The sequence below is a fragment of the Passer montanus genome, unplaced genomic scaffold (assembly GCF_014805655.1).
Source record: "Passer montanus isolate IOZ18808 unplaced genomic scaffold, ASM1480565v1 scaffold142, whole genome shotgun sequence".
Taxonomy (NCBI): domain Eukaryota; kingdom Metazoa; phylum Chordata; class Aves; order Passeriformes; family Passeridae; genus Passer; species Passer montanus.
The window spans coordinates 956,418-977,850 of NW_024361164.1; the positions used below are offsets into that span (position 1 = coordinate 956,418).

Here is a 21,433-nt window from a genome sequence, read left to right on the forward strand (position 1 = left end):
TGTCCCCGTGTCCCTGGTGTGTCCCTGAGCTGTCCCTGTGTCCCCAGGTGTCTGTGGGCGCGCAGCCCCGGCGGCAGTTCCGTAGCACCGCGCTGTCCCTGTGCCCTGTCCCTGGTGTGTCCCTGGTGTGTCCCCGTGTCCCTGGTGTGTCCCTGAGCTGTCCCTGTGTCCCCAGGTGTCTGTGGGCGCGCAGCCCCGGCGGCAGTTCCGTAGCACCGCGCTGTCCCTGTGCCCTGTCCCTGGTGTGTCCCTGGTGTGTCCCCGTGTCCCTGGTGTGTCCCTGAGCTGTCCCTGTGTCCCCAGGTGTCTGTGGGCGCGCAGCCCCGGCGGCAGTTCCGTAGCACCGCGCTGTCCCTGTGCCCTGTCCCTGGTGTGTCCCTGGTGTGTCCCCGTGTCCCTGGTGTGTCCCTGAGCTGTCCCTGTGTCCCCAGGTGTCTGTGGGCGCGCAGCCCCGGCGGCAGTTCCGCAGCACTGCGCTGTCCCTGTGCCCTGTCCCTGGTGTGTCCCTGAGCTGTCCCTGTGTCCCCGAGCTGTCCCTGGTGTGTCCCTGATGTGTCCCAGCTGTGTCCCTGTGTCCCCAGGTGTCTGTGGGCGCGCAGCCCCGGCGGCAGTTCCGCAGCACCGCGCTGTCCCGGGACATCGACACGGCCGCCAAGTTCATCGGGGCCGGCGCCGCCACCGTGGGCGTGGCGGGCTCGGGGGCGGGGATCGGCACCGTGTTCGGGAGCCTCATCATCGGCTACGCCAGGGGTGGGGCCGGGAACGGGAACGGGAACGGGAATGGGAACGGGAGCGGGAACGGGAGCGGGAACGGGAACGGGAACGGGAATGGGAATGGCAACGGGAACGGCAACGGCAACGGGAACGGGAACGGGAACAGCAACGGGAACGGGAATGGGAACGGGAACGGGAACGGGAGCGGGCCTTCCCCGGGGCTGGGGCTTCCCCGGGGCTGGGGCCTTTCCCCGGGGCTGGGGCCTTTCCCGGGATTTGGGACCTTTCCCCAGGATTTGGGGCCATTCCCAGACACCTTTCCCCGGGATTTGGGGCCATTCCCTGTGATTTGGGGCCATTCCCAGGGACCTTTCCCCAGGATTTGGGGCCATTCCCTGTGATTTGGGGCCATTCCCAGGGACCTGTCCCCGGGATTTGGGGCCATTCCCCGGGATCTGGGGCCATTCCCAGGGACCTTTCCCCAGGATTTGGGGCTGGCAGTGCTCAGGGGATGTGGAACAGGATGGGTGTTAAGGACTCAGATATCAACGGGTGTGTGGTGCAGCATTCCCTTTTAAATGGTTCAGTCTTGCCCAAAAATGGTCCTTTAAAATGGTCCCCATTCCCTTAAAAATTAGTCCCCCATTCCCTTAAAAATCCCCCATTCCCCTAAAAATGATCCCCTCTTCTCTTAAAAACCTCCATTATTCTATTAAACTAATACAGTCTATTAAAACAAGCCATTTTTCTCTTAAAATAATCCATTTCTTTAAATAATCCATTCTTCTCCTAAAAAGAATCCACTGTTCTGTTAAAAATAATCCACTCTCTTAAAACAACTATTCTAATAAAACAGTGCTATTATCTCAACATAATCCATTCTGTTAAAGTAATCTCATTATTCTACTAAAATAATTATTTTATTAGGGTAATCCATTCTATTAAAATGGTTGTTCTTTTAAGATAATCCACTAATATTCAATTAAATATTCAATTAAATTAATCCGTTATTCTATTAAATTAATCCCTTGTTCTGTTAAAGTCCCTGAATTGTTTGAATTCTAATTGATTCCCAACTTCCCTCTGGAGCTCTGCTGCCCCGGAAGGAATTGCAGGAATTGCAGCTTGGAGCCACCAGGTGCCAGCCAAATCCAGGGTTTCACATCCCCAAAAACAGGAAAAACCCCGGATACCCCATCCTGACCCACCCATCCCAGCTGCTCCCTGCCCAGCCACACCCTGGGCTGCCCTGGGGGTCATTCCCTGGATTTATTCCCTGGTTTCATTCCCTGGATTTGTTCCTGGTTTCATTCCCTGCTTTGGTCATTTATTCCCTGGATTTATTCCCTGGTTTCATTCCCTGACGGGGCTGGTTTGGGACATGATTCCCTGGTTTCGTTCCCTGGTTTGGGACATCCTTCCCTGGTCTGAGGATTCCCTGGTTTGGGGGATCCCCTGGTGTTATTCCCTGGTTTTATTTCCTGGTTTCATTCCCTGGTTCTGGGTTTGGGACATTATTGCCTGTTCCCATTCCCCATTCCCGCTCTCACCCTGTTTCCCATTTGCATTCCCCATTTTCTCATCCCTGTTCCCATTCTCACTCCCGATTCCCATCCCCGTTTCCCATCCCCGTTCCCATTGTCACTCCCATTTCCCATTCCCCATTTTCCCATCCCCATTCCCGTTTCCCATTTCCCATCCGTATTCCCCATTTTCTCATCCCCATCCCCGTTCCCGTTCCCCGTCCCGCTCTCACTCCGGTTTCCCATTTCCATTCCCATTTTCCCATTCCCATCCCCGTTCCCGTTCCCCGTCCCGCTCTCACTCCGGTTTCCCATTTCCATTCCCATTTTCCCATCCCCATTCCCGTCCCACTCTCACCGCGGTTTCCCGTGCAGGAACCCGTCGCTGAAGCAGCAGCTCTTCTCCTACGCCATCCTGGGCTTCGCGCTCTCCGAGGCCATGGGGCTCTTCTGCCTCATGGTGGCCTTCCTCATCCTCTTCGCCATGTGACCGCGGCGCCGCTGCTCCTCCACATAAACCACGCGTTTCTCTACGGAATTCTCTGTTTTGGGCTTTTTTATCCGACTTCTGCACCCCTGGGGGACGCTCGGGGCGGGGAATCCCAGATGTGAGGTGGGAATGGGAAGAGGAAGTCAACTCAAATCTGCAGAAATCCCCCCCAAATCTGGGCCTTGGGAAAGCAGAGCTTGGGGTTGGGGAATGGGAGGAGAGGAGAATGAAGGTGGAGCCAAATTTGTAAAAAATCGCCCCAAATCGGGGCCCTGGGAAGTAAGAGTTTGGGGTTGGGGGCTGGGGTGGAATTCCCAAAGGAAACCAAGGATTTCTCTGCGGAATTCGCTGTTTTGGGGTTTTTATCTGTGTTCTGCACCCCCTCCCGTTTTCCCGTGCAGGAACCCGTCGCTGAAGCAGCAGCTCTTCTCCTACGCCATCCTGGGCTTCGCGCTCTCCGAGGCCATGGGGCTCTTCTGCCTCATGGTGGCCTTCCTCATCCTCTTCGCCATGTGACCGCGGCGCCGCTGCTCCTCCACATAAACCACGCGTTTCTCTACGGAATTCTCTGTTTTGGGCTTTTTTATCCGAGTTCTGCACCCCTGGGGGACGCTCGGGGCGGGGAATCCCAGATGTGAGGTGGGAATGGGAAGAGGAAGTCAACTCAAATCTGCAGAAATCGCCCCCAAATCTGGGCCTGGGGAAAGCAGAGGTTGGGGTTGGGTGTTGGGGTTGGGGGCTGGGATGGAATTCCCAAAGGAAACCACGCATTTCTCTACAGAATTCACTGGTTTGGGGTTTTTATCTGAGTTCTGCACCCCTGGGGGACGCTCGGGGCGGGGAATCCCAGATGTGAGGTGGGAACGGGAATGGGAGGAGAGGAAAATGAAGGTGGAGCCAAATTTGTAAAAAATTGCCCCAAATCGGGGCCCTGGGAAGTAAGAGTTTGGGGTTGGGGGCTGGGGTGGAATTCCCAAAGGAAACCAAGGATTTCTCTGCGGAATTCCCCGTTTTGGGGTTTTTATCTGTGTTCTGCACCCCCTGGGGGAGATTTGGGGTGGGAAATCCCAGCTGCGGGGTGGGAATGGGAAGGGGAACTCAAATCTGCAGAAATCCCCCCAAATCTGGGCCCTGAGAAAGCAGAGCTCGGGGGCTGGGATGGAATTCCCGAAGGAAACCAAGGATTTCTCTGCGGAATTCCCCGTTTTGGGGTTTTTTTACCTTTATTTTCCACTTCCTGGGGGAGGTTGTGGGTGGGAAATCCCGGCTGTGGAATGGGAAGCGAAGGCGGATCCACCTGAAATGTGCAGGAATTCCCCCAAACCCGGGCCCTGGGAAAACAGAGCTCCCTGGGAAGGGCTTGGGGTGGATGCGGGGGAGAATTCCTGGGAATCCCGAGAATTCCCGCAGTGCCCAGGAACTGCCCCTGCTGGGATTCCAGGCCCCTCCCCACCTGAGGCATTCCGGATCCCCCGGGGGCCTTGGCAGAAGGGAATTCCCAGGAATTTTGGGAATTCTGGGCACGGAGCTGTCCCTGTCCCCCCTCAGAGCAGAATTCCCAGAAAACCCCGGAGCTGAGGGATTGCCCCCCCGGCTGCTCGCAGACATTCCCAAATCCCACCCAGAATTCCCGGGATTCTGGGGGAGGCGGCCGCGCCTTCCAGCAAAGGGAGCCCCGGGGGGAGCTTGGCTCGTTACCCGCTCGGAGTAATTAAAGTAATTAACGCAGCCGCTGCTCCTGCCCCGAGCCTCTGGCAGCGGCGGTGACCTTGCTGGGAATGGGAGCGGAGTCCTGGGAATGGGGATGGGGATGGGACATGGGAATGGGACACGGGGATGGGACACGGGGATGGAACATGGGACATGGGAATGGGGATGGGACACGGGGATGGGACATGGGGGTGGGAATGGGACACGGGGATGGAACATGGGACACGGGGATGGGGATGGGACACAGGGATGGGACACGGGGAATTGGTGGCTCTGTCTGGGGACATTCCTGGGAATAGGGAATGGAGATGGGACACGGGGGTGGGAATGGGACACAGGAATGGGGATGGGACACGGGAATGGGAATGGGACATGGGAATAATGGCTCTGGGGACATTCCTGGGAATGGGAATGGGACACGGGGAATGGGGATGGGACATGGGAATGGGACACGGGGATGGGACACGGGGAATTGGTGGCTCTGTCTGGGGACATTCCTGGGAATGGAATTCCTGAAGGAATTCTGAGGAGGACTCGCCCAAAAAGCTCCAAGGTTTGGAGGAAGGTTGGGCTGCGCAGACGGAAGGGATGGGAGAGGAGCAATTCCCTGGATTCCGAGGAGCAATCCCCGGCAGCGGCGGCGCCCCGATGGCGGCGGCGGCCGCGGGGGCCGCGCTCCTCACGCACTCCGCCTTCTGGGACCCCACGGTCAGCGGCGACTGGGACAGCGAGCGGCCCAGCCCGGCCTGCCTGCTGCGGATCAAACGGTGAGCGAGCGGCACCGGCTCGGGACGGAACCGGGACGGAACCGGGGCGGAACCGGGACGGAACCGGGGCGGAACCGGGGCGGAACCGGGACGGAACCGGGACGGAACCGGGGCGGAACCGGGACGGAACCGGGACGGAACCGGGGCGGAACCGGGACGGAACCGGCAGCGCGGGGCGCGGCACGGAGCGCGGCGCGGGCGCTCGGCTCGGCCCCGCGGCCGGTAACGGGCCCTGCGCCCAGCGGGACAGGCACGGGACAGGCACGGGCACGGCTCCCGGTGTCCCGGGACAGGCACGGGCACAGCCCCCGGTGTCCCGGGACAGGCACTGGCACGGCTCCCGGTAATTCCTGCCGGGATCCTGCCCAGGATTGGGGTCTGGAGAGTTCCCCTCCTGTGGGGCTGAGCATCCGGAGGAATTCACGGCAGGAATTCCGTTGGATTTTCATTTTTGTTGGAATTCCTGCTGCTGGAGGTGGGGAAATTCCAGGGGGGAGTTCCTGGAGGGATTCCAGGTGGGATTCTGGGGAAGATCCCTGAGAATTCCAGTCAGGATTCCTGAGGATCCCAGCCAGGATTCCCGGGGATTCCAGGGGGGATTCCTGGGAATTCCAGCGTGCTCTGGAATTCCTGGGCTGCGTTTGGGGCTGGGCTGCGGGGGCTCACCCAGAGCTCCCCAATCCCGGGTCAAATCCCGTCCCCGCAGCCCCCGGCTCATTCCCTTTTCCCTCTCCCTTTTCCAGGGATATCATGTCCATCTACAAGGAGCCGCCCCCGGGGATGTTCGTGGTGCCCGACCCCCACGACATGACCAAGGTGAGCAGCCCGGGGTGCCCCCTCCCCAAATCCGGGATCCAGGAGCATTCCCGGCTGGAATATCCCATCACTGCCCTGGGAACAGCAGCCCGGGGTGCCCCCCTCCCCAAATCCGGGATCCAGGAGCATTCCCGGCTGGAATATCCCGGCTGGAATATCCCATCACTGCCCTGGGAACAGCAAGGCTCTGGATTCCCCAGGGATGGGGGGTGGCATCCAGTGGAGCGGGGTTTGGGAATGCTGGATGGTGTGGGGATGCTGGATGGTTTGGGAATGCTGGATGGTTTGGGAATGCTGGAGGCCTTGGGATCCCCGGAGGATTGGGGAATGGCGCGGGGTTGAGGAGCTCCGGAGGGTCTGGGAACGCCTCAGGGTTTGGGAACGCTGCAGGCTCTGGGAACGCCGGAGCTGTGCAGGGTTTGGGAATGCTGGAGCTGTGGATAGTCTGGGAACGCCGGAGCTGTGCAGGGCGTTCAGCTGTGCGGGGACACCCCAGGAATGCTGCAGGCTCTGGGAACACCGGAGCCGTGCCGGTCGGGAAGCCGCAGGGTCTGGGAATGCCGGAGCCATGCCGGGTCTGGGAACACCTCAGGGTTTGGGAATGCCGCAGGGTTTGGGAATGCTGCAGGGTTTGGGAATGCCGGAGCCATGCAGGGTTTGGGAATGCCGGAGCGCTGCAGGGTTTGGGAATGCCGCAGGGTTTGGGAATGCCGCAGGCTCTGGGAGCGCCGGGCCGTGCCGGTCGGGAAGCCGCAGGGTTTGGGAATGCTACAGGCTCTGGGAATGCTGCAGGGTTTGGGAATGCCGCAGGCTCTGGGAGCGCCGGGCCGTGCCGGTCGGGAAGCCGCAGGAGCTGTGCAGGGTTTGGGAGCGCCGGGCCGTGCCGGTGGGGAAGCCGCAGGGCTCGGTGTCCCCGCAGATCCACGCGCTGATCACGGGCCCGTTCGACACCCCCTACGAGGGCGGCTTCTTCCTGTTCCTGTTCCGCTGCCCGCCCGACTACCCCATCCACCCGCCCCGCGTCAAGCTCATGACCACGGGCAACAACACCGTGCGCTTCAACCCCAACTTCTACCGCAACGGCAAGGTCTGCCTCAGCATCCTGGGGTAAGCCTGGCCTAGAGCATGCCTCAGCACCCTGGGGTCTGCCTCAGCACCCTGGGGTCTGCCTCAGCACCCTGGGGTCTGCCTCAGCATCCTGGGGTAAGCCAGGCCTAAAGCATGCCTCAGCACCCTGGGGTAAGCCGGGCCTAGGGAACCCCTCAGCATCCTGGGGTAAGGCTGGGTCCAGCTGAGCTGGACAGGACAGTTCAGGCTGTGCTGGGGAGGTTTGGGTCCAGGGGAGGTCCCCAGGTCGGGCCCAGGGTCAGGCCCAGCTCTGCTCCCCAGGTCAGGCTCAGCTCTGCTCCCCAGGTCGGGCCCAGCTCTGCTCCCCAGGTTTTCAGGCTCTGCCGTGGGTGGGCGGTGCTGCTGGTTAATTAACGAGGTCGTTAATTGGAGTTTCTGTGCCCTGCTGGCCCAGCACGTGGACAGGCCCGGCCTGGAGCCCGGCCCAGAGCATCTCGTCAGTGCTGATCTCCATCCAGTCCCTGATGACCGAGAACCCGTACCACAACGAGCCCGGCTTCGAGCAGGTGGGAGCGCTGGGATGCACTGGGATGGACTGGGATGGACTGGGATGGGCTGGAGCTGACTGGGGTTATCCTGGAGCTGACTGGGATGGACTGGAGCTGACTGGGATTATAGCCTGGAACTGGGATCCCAGCTGGGACAGACTGGGATTGCAGGCTGGGACTGACTGGGATTATAGCCTGGAACTGGGAACCTGCCTGGGACGGACTGGGATTATCCTGGAGCTGACTGGGATTGCGGCTGGGACTGACTGGGATTATAGCCTGGAACTGACTGGGATCGCAGGCTGGAATTAATTGGGATCTCAGCCTGGAATTAAGTGGGACTGCAGCTGGAACTGGGCTGTGCCCGGGTCAGAACGGGTCAGGCCGGGTTCTGCCCGGGTCAGAACGGGTCAGGCCGGGTTCTGCACGGGTCAGAACGGGTCAGGCCGGGTTCTGCCCGGGTCAGAACGGGTCAGGCCGGGTTCTGCCCGGGTCAGAGTTCCAGGCTGGAACTGACTGGGATTGCAGGCTGGAATTAATTGGGATCTCAGCCTGGAATTAAGTGGGACTGCAGCTGGAACTGGGCTGTGCCCGGGTCAGAACGGGTCAGGCCGGGTTCTGCCCGGGTCAGAACGGGTCAGGCCGGGCTGTGCCCGGGTCAGAACGGGTCAGGCCGGGTTCTGCCCGGGTCAGAACGGGTCAGGCCGGGCTGTGCCCGGGTCAGAACGGGTCAGGCCGGGTTCTGCCCGGGTCAGAACGGGTCAGGCCGGGTTCTGCACGGGTCAGAACGGGTCAGGCTGGGTTCTACCCGGGTCAGAGCGGGTCAGGCCGGGTTCTGCCCGGGTCAGAACGGGTCAGGCTGGGTTCTACCCGGGTCAGAGCGGGTCAGGCCGGGTTCTGCCCGGGTCAGAACGGGTCAGGCCGGGCTGTGCCCGGGTCAGAACGGGTCAGGCTGGGTTCTGCCCGGGTCAGAACGGGTCAGGCCGGGCTGTGCCCGGGTCAGGCCCTGCCCTCACGCTGTGTCCCCAGGAGCGGCACCCCGGGGACAGCAAGAACTACAACGAGTGCATCCGGCACGAGACCATCCGCGTGGCCGTGTGTGACATGCTGGAGGGGAAGTGTCCCTGCCCCGAGCCCCTCCGGTACGGGACACCGGGACACGGGGACACGGGGACACGGGGACACCGGGGGGGCTGGGGGCACCAGGATCCATTCCCAGCCGTCATTCCCGAATTCCCGGGAGCGGGGCCTGTGCAGGGAATGTGCAGGACGAGCTCTGGGGGAAAACATTCCCAGAAAGTTCCTGGGAGGAGGGAGGGGAGCGCAGCTGCTGTGCCCGGGTCCCCTGGGCTCTGTCCCCTCCCCGGCTCTGTCCCTTCCCCGGGGCTCTGTCCCCTCTGTCCCTTCCCTGTCCCTGTCCCCTGTCCCCTCCCTGGCTCTGTCCCCTTCCTGGCTCTGTCCCCTCCCCAGCTCTGTCCCCTCTCTGTCCCCTCTGTCCCCTGTCCCCTCCCTGTCCCCTGTCCCCTCCCCGCAGCCCCCGGGCCCAGCCAGGCCGTGCCAGCAGGACAGCACGGGGTGGCACCGCGGTGTCCCCACGGCCGTGGTGACCGTGTCCCCCGTGTCCCCAGCGGCGTCATGGAGAAATCCTTCATGGAGTACCTGGACTTCTACGAGGGCGTGTGCAAGGAGAGGCTGCACCTGCAGGGCCAGACCATGCAGGTGAGGGGACAGCTGGGGACAGGGCAGGGACAGCTGGGGACAGGGCTGGGACAGGGCTGGGACAGCTGGGGACAGGGCAGGGACAGCTGGGGACAGGGCTGGGACAGGGCTGGGACAGCTGGGGACAGGGCTGGGACAGGGCTGGGACAGCTGGGGACAGGGCTGGGACAGCTGGGGACAGGGCTGGGACAGGGCTGGGACAGGGCAGGGACAGCTGGGGACAGCTGGGCCTGGACAGATGTGCAGCACCAGGGGGAGGAGTTCAAGGATCCTCTCCAGGGGGAATTCCAGGATCCTGTCCAGTGAGAATTCCAGGGTCCTCCCCAGTGGAATTCCAGGGTCCTTCCCAGTGGAATTCCAGGGTCCTTCCCAGTAGAATTTCAGGATCCTCCCCAATCGAATTCCAGGATCCTTCCCAGTAGAATTTCAGGATCCTGTCCAGTGAGAATTCCAGGATCCTTCCCAGGGGAATTCAGGATCCTGTCCAGGGGAATTCCAGGATCCTGTCCAGGGGGAATTCCAGGATCCTGTCCAGGGGAATTCAGGATCCTGTCCAGGGGAATTTCACCATCCTCCCCGCCCAGGCTGGCATTTCCCTGCGGAATTCCCCCCGTTTCCAGCCCGTCCCCTGTCCCGGAGCGCCCTGACCCCCGTTTCCCCTGCCAGGACCCTTTTGGGGAGAAGCGCGGCCACTTTGACTACCAGGCGCTGCTGGGGCGGCTGCAGGCGCTGCGGGCGCGGCTGCAGGAGCGGCAGCAGCCGGACAGCGCCGAGGGGGACTCGGAGAGCAGCTCCTCGGAGGCCGAGCCCGAGCCCCAGGGCTGCCCCAGGGCCTAGGAGGGCCCGGCCCGGCCCGGGACTGCAGCACAGCCAGGCCGGGGCGGGGACAGCGCCCGGAGAGCGCCCCGAGGATCCCCCGAGGAGAATTCCCAAAAAGAGACAAAGCCCAGCTCGGGACAGGCTCCTCTTGGACAAAGGTACTTCCTGGCATGTGGCATCAGGTTGTTTTTTGGGGTTTTGTTGGAGAACACCTACACTGGTTGGGGATTTTTGGGGGTTTTTTTTTTTGTTTTGGTTTGGTTTGGTTTTTTTTTTCCAGGTTTTTTTTTTTGGTTTTTTTTTTTCCTCCGTTCGATTAAAGAATGAGCTCTAGACTGCAAATCCTTGAGAGCTTTTCTGCTCCTGGGCAGGGAGGGAGCCCTTCCCTGGAGCTGTGGGAGTGCTTGGATAGCCCAAGGCGTGTCCAGGTGGAATCTGGGAGAGCTGGGGCCTCCCTGGTGTCTTTCTTCTAGGCAGACCAAAGCTAAAGGAATTCTCACTGCTGGAATTGGGGCTCCTTCCCCAAAGCTTTACTCGAGCCCTGGGGCACTTTGGAGACTTCATGTGGAAAGTGGGAACTGCAGGAATCCATGGATTTGTTCAGCCTGGAGGTCTGGGGAAGGGAGGATGAGGAGGGCAGAGCTGAGATCAGTTTGATGGCTTCTGTCACACTGCATTTAGCCTTTCAGGAGGGCTTTTCTCCTGGTGGAGCCGTTCTTTCCTCACCTGGAATTCTGTGTGTCCCACCTCGGGTCAGTGCCACCTCCGTGTCCCCTCCTGTCCCCTCCCTCCCCGCTGCCGCCCCATGGAGGGAGGGAGGGAGGGAGGGAGGGACAGTCCCTGCTGGGCTCTGGCACAGACTCTTTGCCAAACCTTGCCAAATTCTGCGTTTTGGGACCGCCGAGAGCGGGGTCGGCGCCGGGGGTGGCACGCAGAGGTGGCAGTGGCAGTGCCACCCGCCCAGCCCGCCTGGAGGTGACAGTTCCCCCTGGAATTGTGGATTTTAGGGACAGCAAAGGGCAGAGCCCGCCCTCCCCACCAGTCTGGCCCAGTTTGGGTCCTGCTGGTGCTGGGAGCACTTCCCAGCCTGGAGCCTCATCCCGAGGGGCAGGAGCAGCCGGATCCCCCGGGGCCGTGGGGACTGCAGCAGGAAGTGGGAATGGGAATTTTCCCGGTGGGAAATGGGAATTTCTCAGGTGGGAAATGGGAATTTCTCAGGTCGGAAATGGGGAAATTTCCCTTGTGGGAAATGGGGAATTTCTCAGGTAGGAAATGGGAATTTCCCTGATGGGAAATGAGGAATTTCACTGGTGGGAAATGAGAATTTCCCAGGTGGGAAACAGGGAATTACCCTGGTGAGAAATGGGAATTTCCCTGATGGGAATTGGGGAATTTCCCTGGTGGGAAATGAGAATTTCCCTGGTGGGAAATGAGGAATTTCCCTGGTGGGAAATGGGAATTTCCCTGGTGGGAAATGGGAATTTCCCTGGTAGAAAATGGGAATTTCCCTGATGGGAATTGGGGAATTTCCCTGGTGGGAAATGAGAATATACCAGGTGGGAAATGAGAATTTCCCTGGTGGGAAATGGGAATTTGCCTGGTAGAAAATGGGAATTTCCCTGATGGGAATTGGGGAATTTCCCTGGTGGGAAATGAGAATTTCCCTGATAGGAAATGGGGAATTTTCCTGGTAGGAAATGGGGCAATTTCCCAGGTAGGAAATGGAGAAATTTGCCTTGTGGGAAATGGGGAATTTCTCAGGTGGGAAATGGGGAATTTCCTTGGTGAGGAATTTCCCGGTGGGAAATGGGGAATTTTTGTGCTTTTCCCGAAAACCTCGGGAATTGTTTCCCTTTTTTCACCCAAATCCTGGGGCTGGTTTGGATTTAACCCTCGGGGGAGGCCGAGCTGCCACCCCGGGGCCGGTGCCACCTCCTGTGTCACCTGTGTCACCTGTGTGTCACCCGAGCAGCTTTCCCAGCTTTCCCAGGGCTGGGAATTGCCTGCTGTCCCCCGGGGGTGTCCCCGGGGTGTCCCCAGCCCAGTGACAGTCCTGCAGGCACTAGAACCCTTTTAAAAACCACATTTTTGGAGGCTGGCACGGAGCTGGGAGCAGCAAAGGCACGCGGAGATCCCGGCTGCTCCCCGGTGTGCAGAAGATTGAAATTCTTTTTTTTTTTGGGTTTTTTTGGGGGGGTTGTGTTTCCTTTTTTGGTTTTTTCGGTTTTTTCCTTTGTGCAATAAATTCTGTTTTGGCAGAACGGAGCCTGTGGTGTTCCTTGCTGGGAATTCTCATGGAATAACGACTTCCCAGGGCCGTTTTCCCACTGCTGGGAGCCAAAATTCCAGAGCCAGATCTCACTGGCATCCTCTGAGACTCCGCCCTCGGCTCCTTTTCCTCCTGTTCCCTAATCTGGGGCATTTCCACCCAAAAGCAGGGGGTGATTCCAGCAGGGGCTGATCCCACAGAACTTCCCAAACTCAGGAACTTCTTACAAAACTTTTATTCCCAGTCCTGCTGTCCCTGGGATTGCGGGAATGGGAGGGATCCTGAGGATTCCCGGGGATTCCAGGGGACTCCAGGGGGGATTCCAGGAGGGATTCCCGGGGATCCCAGCCAGGATTCCTGAGGACTCCAGCAGGGATTCAAGAATTCCAGGGGGGAATCCTGAGGATCCTGGGGGGGATTCCAGCCGGGATTCGGAGGACTCCAGGAAGGATTCCCAAGGACTCCAGGAAGGATTCCCAAGAGAATTCCAGGGGGGATTCCTGAGGATCCTGGGGGGGATTCCAGCCGGGATTCGGAGGACTCCAGGAAGAATTCCCAAGGACTCCAGGAAGGAGATTCCCAAGGATCCCAGAAGGGATTCAAAGGGGGGATCCCTGAGGATCCTGGGAGGGATTCCAGGGGTGATTCCCGAGGATTCCAGGAGGGATTCCCGAGGATCCTGGGAGGGATTCCGGGCGGGATTCCATCCCGGGGGGATCCCTGAGGATCCTGGGAGGGATTCCAGGGGTGATTCCCGAGGATTCCAGGAGGGATTCCCGAGGATCCTGGGAGGGATTCCAGCCAGGATTCCAGAGGTGATTCTCAGGGATTCCAGGAGGGATTCCCGAGGATCCTGGGAGGGATTCCGGGCGGGATTCCGAGGATTCCAGGGTGATTCCCGAGGATCCTGGGGGGGATTCCGGGCGGGATTCCGAGGACCCCGGGGCTGCCGGGCGCTCAGGGCCCGGCCGTGCTCTCCTGGCCGTGCAGCTCCGAGAAGAGCGCGGGCAGCCAGAACTGCGGCTCGGCCGGGGCCTGCGCGTCCAGCCAGGCCATGCCCTCCCTCAGCAGGTGGTCCTGGGAAAACGGGAAAAACGGGAAAAATGGGAATAATGGGAATGGGATCCAGCCAGGCCATGCCCTCCCTCAGCAGGTGGTCCTGGAGTGGAAAAATGGGATTGGGAATGGGCTTGGATGGGCTGGGAATGACTGGGATGAGCTGAGTTGCCGTTGCTGCTCCCATTACCATCCCATCCCCATTCCCAGTTTCCCAGTTTCCCATCCCCACCTACCAGCACCTGCTTGGCTCTCTCCGTCTCCCACTTGAGGCTGTCCCGGATCTCGCTGACTGTCACAAATCCTTTTTTCTGGGAACAAAAACCAGGAAAAATCCGTCTGGGCGTCAGCCCAGCCCCAGCAGAGCAGGGACCCTTCGGTCCCATCCCAGCCCGGCCCAATCCCGGTTTTTCATGGAAGCACCAGGGTTTTCTGGCTCTTTTTCACCCAGGTTTAAACCGAGCCTGATCCGATCCCAGCTCCCGGTCCTGGAAGCAGCAATTCCCCATTCCCCACACTTCGGCAGCTTTGCCCACGAGCCCGATCCGATCCCAGTTCCCGGTCCTGGAAGCAGCAATTCCCCATTCCCAGGTGCCATTCCCAGCATTCCCATTCCCAGGTGTCGTTCCCAACATTCCCACCTCGGCCAGCTGCAGCACCACCGTGTGGTCCATGTTCAGCCAGGCCCCATTCCCAGCATTCCCAATCCCCATTCCCAGCATTCCCAGTATTCCCAGCATTCCCAGTATTCCCAGCGCTCCCACCTCGGCCAGCTGCAGCACCACCGTGTGGTCCATGTTCAGCCAGGCCCCATTCCCATTCCCAGCATTCCCAATCCCATTCCCAGCATTCCCAATCCCAGCATTCCCATTCCCAGCATTCCCAATCCCAGCATTCCCAATCCCATTCCCAGCGCTCCCACCTCGGCCAGCTGCAGCACCACCGTGTGGTCCATGCTGAGCTCGGCCGGCACCGACTGCACCAGGAACGTTCCCCCCACGGGGATGATCCCGAAGCCGCTGCCCAGAACCTTCAGCTTCTTGATGGCGCGGAGCAGATCGTCCCTGGGGACACGGCACCCCAGCGGCCACTCCGGGAGCGCCCCAAAATCCGGGAATTGCCACCGCGCAGGGACCGGGCTTTGGGCACCTGGGCGGCCTTGGGGGCTCAGCCCCAAAAATGGGGCTTTTCAACTAAAAATCTGCTTCTGTGGGGACTGACCCCGTCCCTTCCTCGCAGCTCCGGTGGGAAAATCCTCCCGGGGCTGGGTTTGTGGGGAAAAATCATCCCAGGGTTGGGTTTGTGGGGGAAAATCCTCCCAGGGTTGGATTTGTGGGGAAAAATCCTGCTGGGGTTGGTTTTTAGGGAAAAATCATCCCAGGGTTGGGTGTTGTGGGGAAAAATCATCCCGGGGCTGGGTTTGTGGGGAAAAATCATCCCAGGGTTGGGTTTGTGGGGAAAAATTCTCCTGGGATTGGATTTGTGGGGAAAAATCATCCCAGAGTTGGGTTTGTGGGGAAAAATCCTGCTGGGGTTGGTTTTTAGGGAAAAATCATCCCAGGGTTGGGTTTGTGGGGAAAAATTCTCCTGGGATTGGATTTGTGGGGAAAAATCATCCCAGGATTTGTGGGGGAAAATCCTGCTGGGGCTGGGTTTGTGGGGAAAAATCATCCCAGGGTTGGATTCGTGGGGAAAAATCCTGCTGGGGTTGGTTTTTAGGGAAAATCTTCCTGGGGTTGGATTTATGGGGAAAAATTACCCTGGGGTTGGTTTTTAGGGAGAAAATTCCCATCCCCACTCAGGCGCTGATTCCCAGGAATTCCCGGAATTCCCGGCATTCCCATCCCCACTCAGGCGCTGATTCCTGAGGAATTCCCAGAATTCCCGGAATTCCCGGCATTCCCATCCCCACTCGGGCACTGATTCCTGAGGAATTCCCGGAATTCCCGGCATTCCCATCCCCACTCGGGCGCTGATTCCTGAGGAATTCCCGGAATTCCCGGCATTCCCATCCCCACTCGGGCGCTCTGCTTCTGTGGGGACTGACCCCGTCCCTTCCTCGCAGCTCCGGTGGGAAAATCCTCCCGGGGCTGGGTTTGTGGGGAAAAATCATCCCAGGGTTGGATTCGTGGGGAAAAATCCTGCTGGGGTTGGTTTTTAGGGAAAAATCATCCCAGGGTTGGATTTATGGGGAAAAATTACGCTGGGGTTAGTTTTTAGGGAGAAAATTCCCAATCCCACTCAGGCGCTGATTCCCAGGAATTCCCGGCATTCCCAGCCCCACTCAGGCACTGATTCCTGAGGAATTCCCGGAATTCCCGGCATTCCCAGCCCCACTCAGGCACTGATTCCTGAGGAATTCCCGGAATTCCCGGCATTCCCATCCCCACTCAGGCGCTGATTCCCAGGAATTCCCGGAATTCCCGGCATTCCCATCCCCACTCAGGCGCTGATTCCTGAGGAATTCCCAGAATTCCCGGAATTCCCGGCATTCCCATCCCCACTCGCGCGCTGACGTCCTGCGCGAACTTCCCGCGGCCCTTGAGCACCTGGGCCTGCAGCTCCTCCAGCGTGATCAGCCCTGCAGCACGGGCCCACGCTGGGATTGGGGGATTTTGGGGGATTTTGGGGGATTTTAGGGGATTTTTTTGGGATTTTTATGGGATTTTTGGGGATTTTTTGGGGATTTTATGGGTTTTTATGGGATTTTTGGGGATTCAGGCTCGTTCCCGGGGTGAACTGCCCTTTGGGATGAAGAACGTCCCCGCTGGGAATCCCGACCCTCTGGAGACGGCCGGATGGGATTTTGGGGGGTTTTATGGGATTTTATGGGATTTTTATGGGATTTTGGGGGATTTTTATGGGATTTTTGGGGATTTTTTGGGGATTTTATGGGTTGTTATCCCATTTTTGGGGATTCAGGCTCGTTCCCGGGGTGAACTGCCCTTTGGGATGAAGAACGTCCCCGCTGGGAATCCCGACCCTCTGGAGACGGCCGGGATCCCTCGGATTGTTCCCCCTTCCCACGGAGGGATGGGATTGATGGGATCTCTGGGACTGGGGGTGGATCCCTGGGGTCCCCTGGGATCAGGGATGGGCCCCTGGGATAATGCCTGGGTCTCTGGGATCAGGGAATGGGGGATCCAAGGCATCAGGGGGCCCTGGGATCAGGGCAGATGGATCTCTGGGATCAGAGGATCTCTGGGATCAGTGGATTCCCGGGTCAGGGGTGGATCCCTGGGGTCAGTGGTGGATCCCTGGGGTCAGTGATGGATCCCTGGGCTCAGGGCTGGATCTCAGATCAGGGCTGGATCCCTGGGCTCAGGGGTGGATCCCTGGGGTCAGGGGTGGATCTCAGATCAGGGATGGATCCCTGGGCTCAGGGATGGATCCCTGGGGTCAGTGATGGATCCCTGGGCTCAGGGCTGGATCCCTGGGGTCAGTGATGGATCCCTGGGCTCAGGGCTGGATCCCTGGGCTCAGGGCTGGATCCCTGGGGTCAGTGATGGATCCCTGGGCTCAGGGGTGGATCCCTGGGGTCAGGGCTGGATCCCTGGGGTCAGTGATGGATCCCTGGGCTCAGGGATGGATCCCTGGGCTCAGGGCTGGATCCCTGGGGTCAGTGATGGATCCCTGGGCTCAGGGCTGGATCCCTGGGCTCAGGGCTGGATCCCTGGGGTCAGTGATGGATCCCTGGGGTCAGTGATGGATCCCTGGGCTCAGGGGTGGATCCCTGGGGTCAGGGCTGGATCCCTGGGGTCAGTGATGGATCCCTGGGCTCAGGGCTGGATCCCTGGGGTCAGTGATGGATTCCGGGTCAGGGCTGGATCCCTGGGCTCAGGGGTGGATCCCTGGGCTCAGGGATGGATCCCCGGGCTCAGGGCTGGATCCCTGGGGTCAGGGCTGGATCCCTGGGGTCGGGGATGATGGATCCCTGGGCTCAGGGCTGGATCCCTGGGCTCGGGGTGCTCCCCGCTCGTGCCCACCTCCGTTGCGGTGCCGCAGCGCCAGGCACACCTCGATGATCTGCACGCCCAGCTCGTAGTAGAAGTCTCCGACCCCCAGCACCTCGGCCCAGAACCCTTTTCCAGCTGGGGCACAGGGACACCGGGCTGGGGTCTGTCCCTGGACACCGGGCTGGGCTCTGTGCCCCCACACTGTCCTCGCTGGCCCCATCTTTGTCCCCCCTGTTTTTCCCCCTGTTGTCCCCCAGGACGGCCCCCCTGGGATGGCCCCAGAGCCCCCTGGTTCCCCCAGCTGTCCCCACTGCTGTCCCCCCGTTATCCCCCCACTGTCCCCGTGTCCCTGTTCCTCTGTTCCTGTCCCCATTGTCCCCCCATTCCCATTGTCCCCCTGTCCCTGTCCCTGTCCCTGTCCCATCCTGGCGATCGCCCCCGCCCCCACCCCCCGCCGGTGCATCCCGGCCCCGCCGCCGCCGCCGCAGAAACGTCATCGAGAGCGACGCGTGACGCCTCGAGCGCGCCGTGTTTCGTCATTGGGCGCGTCGTGTACGTCATCCGCGCTGTCAGTGACGTCATCATTCGCCGCCGCGTGCCGGAAGGGTTCCGCCTTTCCGGGAGGGAAAGGGTTAAAGGGTTAAAGGGGAAAGGTTTTCATTTTAAACGTTAAATCGCATTGTTATTACTTTTAAATTTTGAATTTTTATTTCTATTATTTTTAGTGTTATTGGTTATTTTATTTTATTTTATTTTATTTTATTTTATTATTTTATTTTTATTTTCTTTTTCTTTATTTTCTTTTTATTTTATTCTATTTTTTTTACTTTATTTTATTTTACTTTATTTCATTTTTAATTTTTGCTTAATTTTTTATTTTATTTTTATTTTCTTTTTCTTTATTTTCTTTTTATTTTATTCTATTTTTTTTACTTTATTTTATTTTACTTTATTTCATTTTTAATTTTTGCTTAATTTTTTATTTTATTTTTATTTTACTTTATTTTATTCAATTTTCACACCATTTTTGTTCCTTGGGTTTGGTTTCCCTTCCCCCGCTGCCTCTCCCGGTCTCTGGGCAGGTTCTGGCTCGGCCGCCAGAGGGGGACGGACACCGGGGGATGGGAATTCATTAATTCCATTCTGTCCCATCCCATCCCACTGATCCCAGCCCATCCCATCCCATCCCACTGATCCCATCCCATCCCATCCATCCTGCCCCGTTCCCCACCCCCCGTTCCCCATCCCCGCAGGTCCTGGAATTGCAGAATTCCCGTTCCCATTCCCGTCATTCCCGTTATTCCCGTTCCCATTCCCGTCCCATTCCCATTCCCGTTATTCCCATTCCCATTATTCCCGTTATTCCCGTTCCCATTCCCGTACCTGTCCCCGTGTCCCCGTGCTCACAGGCCAGCGGGTCGACGCCGATGGCAGCACACATGTGCTGGAATTGCAGGCGGAACTCGGGGCTGCGGCGAATCTCCTGCTTGTGCTTGGAGGCGAAGGCCTGCAGGTGCGTGCGGAACGTCTCCAGCTGCTTGGACATCTGGACAGACGGACACACGGACACAGAATGGGACATGGGAATGGGACACGGAATGGGACAGACGGACACGGAATGGGACATGGGACACGGAATGGGGACAGCAGGACGGGAGCGAGGAACAGGAACAGCGGGATTGGGGCTGGGATGCAGCACTGGGAACGGGAAATGGGCTGGGAATGGATGGGAGGGACAGGGACAGGAAAGGGACACGGACAGACACACAGACACAGTCACAGGGACAGGGACAGGACAGGGACACAGGGACACGGACAGACACACAGTCACAGTCACAGGACAGGGACAGGACAGGGACACAGGGACACGGACAGACACACAGACACAGTCACAGGGACAGGGACAGGACAGGGACACGGACAGACACACAGACACACAGACACAGTCACAGGGACAGGGACAGGGACAGGACAGGGACACGGACAGACACACAGACACACGGACACAGTCACAGGGACACGGACAGACACACAGACACAGGGACAGGGACAGGAAGGGGATGGGGATGGTGATGGGGACAGGGACAGGAAAGGGACACGGACACAGACAGGGACAGGGACACAGGGACACGGACAGACACACAGACACACAGACACAGGACAGGGCAGCCGTCAGTCACAGGGACAGGGACAGACACACAGACACACAGACACAGTCACAGGACGGGGCAGCCGGGCCGCGCTGCAGTTCCCACCTGGGCCAGCTGATCCTCAGCCAGCACCGTGCCGCGCTCCTTGTACTTGGCCTGGGGGGAGAGCGGGTCAGCGCACGGGGCGGCGGGACAGACCGACCCGGGACAGACCGACCCGGGACAGACCGAGCCGGGCCATGCCGAGCCGGGCCGCCCGTTCCTCCCCGGGGCTCCGAGCCCAGCCCCGGCTCTGGCCGCGCTGCCCGGGCCGCGGTTCTGGGGTCCCCTCAGAGCCCCCGAGCCCTCCCGGGCCCCGCGGTCCGGCCCCTGTCCCGTTCCCGTTCCCGTTCCCGATCCCGTTCCCAGTTCCCGTTCCCGGTCCCGTTCCCAGTTCCCGTTCCCGATCCCGTTCCCAGTTCCCGTTCCCGATCCCGGTCCCGTTCCCGTTCCTGTGTCCCGGTCCCGTTCCCGTTCCCGATCCCGTTCCCAGTTCCCGGTCCCGTTCCCGTTCCCGTTCCTGTGTCCTGTTCCCATTCCCGATCCCGTTCCCGTTCCCATTCCCGATCCCGTTCCCGGTCCCGTGTCCCGTGTCCCGTTCCGGTCCCGGTGACCTCGGTCAGTTTCCTCCTGGCGATCGCCCCCGCCCCCACCCCCCGCCGGTGCATCCCGGCCCCGCCGCCGCCGCCGCGGACACGTCATCGAGCGCGACGCGCCATCCCATCCCATCCCAGCCCATCCCATCCCATCCATCCCATCCCATCCCATCCCATCCCATCCCATTCCATTCCCAATTCCAGACCTCCAGAACCTTTTTAACCCAGGCCCTAAAACCTGGATCCCTTTCCCAATCCCAGCCCCAAACCCTGGATTAATTTCCCTCCCACCCCAAACTCTGGATTTATTTTAATCCCAAACCCTGGATCCCTTTCCCAATCGCAGCCCCAAGCCCTGGATTAATTCCCACCCCAAGCCCTGCATTTATTTTAACTTTTACCCCCACCCCAAGCCCCGTTTTTGTTTCCCTCCCTCCCCTCTCCAGGAGCTCCCCCGTTCCCATTTCCCATTTCCCATTTCCCCAGCCTGCCCCGTTCCCCACCCCCCGTTCCCCATCCCCGCAGGCCCCGGAATTGCAGAATTCCCGTTCCCGTTATTCCCGTCATTCCCGTTCCCATTCCCGTCATTCCCATCCCATTCCCGTTATTCCCGTTATTCCCGTTCCCATTCCCATTCCCGTTCCCATTCCCGTCATTCCCGTTCCCATTCCCGTTCCCATTCCCGTCATTCCCATCCCGTTCCCGTTCTCTCTCCCCGCGGCAGCCGGGCCAGCACCGGCACAGGGAAGGATTCGGTGCAGGATTCGGTGCAGGATTCGGTGCAGGATTGGTGCAGGATTTGTGCAGGATTCGGTGCAGGATTCGGTGCAGGATTTGGGCAGGATTCGGTGCCGCTCCCGAGCGTCCCTCCCTCCCTCCCTCCCTCCCTCCTCCCTGCCACAAGGAGCGGCACAGCGCGGGGACACCGCGCGGACTTTGTCCCCGCTCCCTGTCCCGGCCCTCCGTGCAGGATTCGGTGCAGGATTCGGTGCCGGATTCGGTGCAGGATTCGGTGCAGGATTCGGTGCAGGATTCGGTGCAGGATTCGGTGCAGGATTGGTGCAGGATTTCGGTGCAGGATTCGGTGCAGGTTCGGGGCCAGGTTCGGTGCAGGATTCGGTGCAGGATTCGGTGCAGGATTGGTGCAGGATTTGTGCAGGATTCGGTGCAGGATTCGGTGCAGGATTTGTGCA

The 21,433-nt window shown here is 59.7% G+C and overlaps 3 protein-coding genes and 1 long non-coding RNA gene across 8 annotated transcripts in view; 3 read left to right on the forward strand and 1 right to left on the reverse strand.

Moving 5' to 3' along the window:
- The window catches only part of ATP5MC1 (ATP synthase membrane subunit c locus 1), a 5,019-nt gene extending 2,244 nt beyond the window's left edge, over positions 1-2,775 (forward strand). The window contains exon 4 of the mRNA XM_039700650.1: positions 2,613-2,775. Within this exon, the coding sequence (XP_039556584.1) occupies positions 2,613-2,727 (115 nt within the window). The 3' untranslated portion in view covers positions 2,728-2,775. The remainder of the gene's footprint in view (positions 1-2,612) is intronic.
- A 340-nt stretch (positions 2,776-3,115) lies between these two features.
- LOC120498200 lies at positions 3,116-3,924 on the forward strand. Its single transcript, XR_005626646.1, has 2 exons — positions 3,116-3,366; positions 3,585-3,924. It is a non-coding gene; the product is annotated as an uncharacterized LOC120498200 (long non-coding RNA).
- Positions 3,925-5,069: 1,145 nt separating this feature from the next.
- Positions 5,070-12,447, forward strand: UBE2Z (ubiquitin conjugating enzyme E2 Z). Of its 2 annotated transcripts, XR_005626645.1 has the most exons (8): positions 5,070-5,204; positions 5,948-6,020; positions 6,940-7,127; positions 7,543-7,654; positions 8,666-8,778; positions 9,265-9,355; positions 10,022-10,332; positions 10,648-12,447. XR_005626645.1 is itself a non-coding variant. In XM_039700643.1 (7 exons), exons 1-7 carry the CDS (start codon positions 5,086-5,088, stop codon positions 10,190-10,192), a joined length of 867 nt encoding a protein of 288 aa, XP_039556577.1. In that variant the 5' UTR covers positions 5,070-5,085; the 3' UTR covers positions 10,193-12,447. The 2 variants fall into 2 exon arrangements, 1 of the variants encoding a protein (XP_039556577.1); XM_039700643.1 differs by having other exon boundaries at positions 10,022-12,447.
- A 750-nt stretch (positions 12,448-13,197) lies between these two features.
- On the reverse strand, positions 13,198-20,359 carry SNF8 (SNF8 subunit of ESCRT-II). 4 transcript variants are annotated; one of them, XR_005626644.1, is made up of 9 exons: positions 20,259-20,359; positions 19,711-19,761; positions 18,863-19,001; positions 17,486-17,590; positions 16,008-16,098; positions 14,422-14,563; positions 13,736-13,810; positions 13,333-13,520; positions 13,198-13,244 (listed from the first exon to the last, which is right to left on the reverse strand). XR_005626644.1 is itself a non-coding variant. In XM_039700640.1 (8 exons), the coding sequence occupies exons 1-8, from the start codon at positions 20,310-20,312 to the stop codon at positions 13,401-13,403; spliced, it is 771 nt and encodes a 256-aa protein (XP_039556574.1). In that variant the 5' UTR covers positions 20,313-20,359; the 3' UTR covers positions 13,268-13,400. The 4 variants fall into 4 exon arrangements, 3 of the variants coding, with proteins under 3 accessions (XP_039556574.1, XP_039556573.1, XP_039556576.1); XM_039700640.1 differs by lacking the exon at positions 13,198-13,244 and having other exon boundaries at positions 13,268-13,520; positions 13,742-13,810; XM_039700639.1 differs by lacking the exon at positions 13,198-13,244 and having other exon boundaries at positions 13,270-13,520.
- Between the last annotated feature and the right edge of the window lie 1,074 nt (positions 20,360-21,433).

Bases quoted from the DNA above. Each gene is read 5' to 3' on its own strand.
- SNF8 (XM_039700639.1), bottom strand. From the start codon at position 20,312: ATGCACCGGCGGGGGGTGGGGGCGGGGGCGATCGCCAGGAGGAAACTG. The intron at 19,002-19,710 runs GTGGGAACTGCA...CCGTCTGTCCAG, and splicing joins CTGAGGATCAGCTGGCCCAG to ATGTCCAAGCAGCTGGAGAC. The intron at 17,591-18,862 runs GTGAGCACGGGG...CCTGTGCCCCAG, and splicing joins CGGCGTCGACCCGCTGGCCT to CTGGAAAAGGGTTCTGGGCC.
- UBE2Z (XM_039700643.1), top strand. From the start codon at position 5,086: ATGGCGGCGGCGGCCGCGGGGGCCGCGCTCCTCACGCACTCCGCCTTC. The intron at 5,205-5,947 runs GTGAGCGAGCGG...TCCCTTTTCCAG, and splicing joins TGCCTGCTGCGGATCAAACG to GGATATCATGTCCATCTACA. The intron at 7,128-7,542 runs GTAAGCCTGGCC...CTGCTGGCCCAG, and splicing joins GTCTGCCTCAGCATCCTGGG to CACGTGGACAGGCCCGGCCT.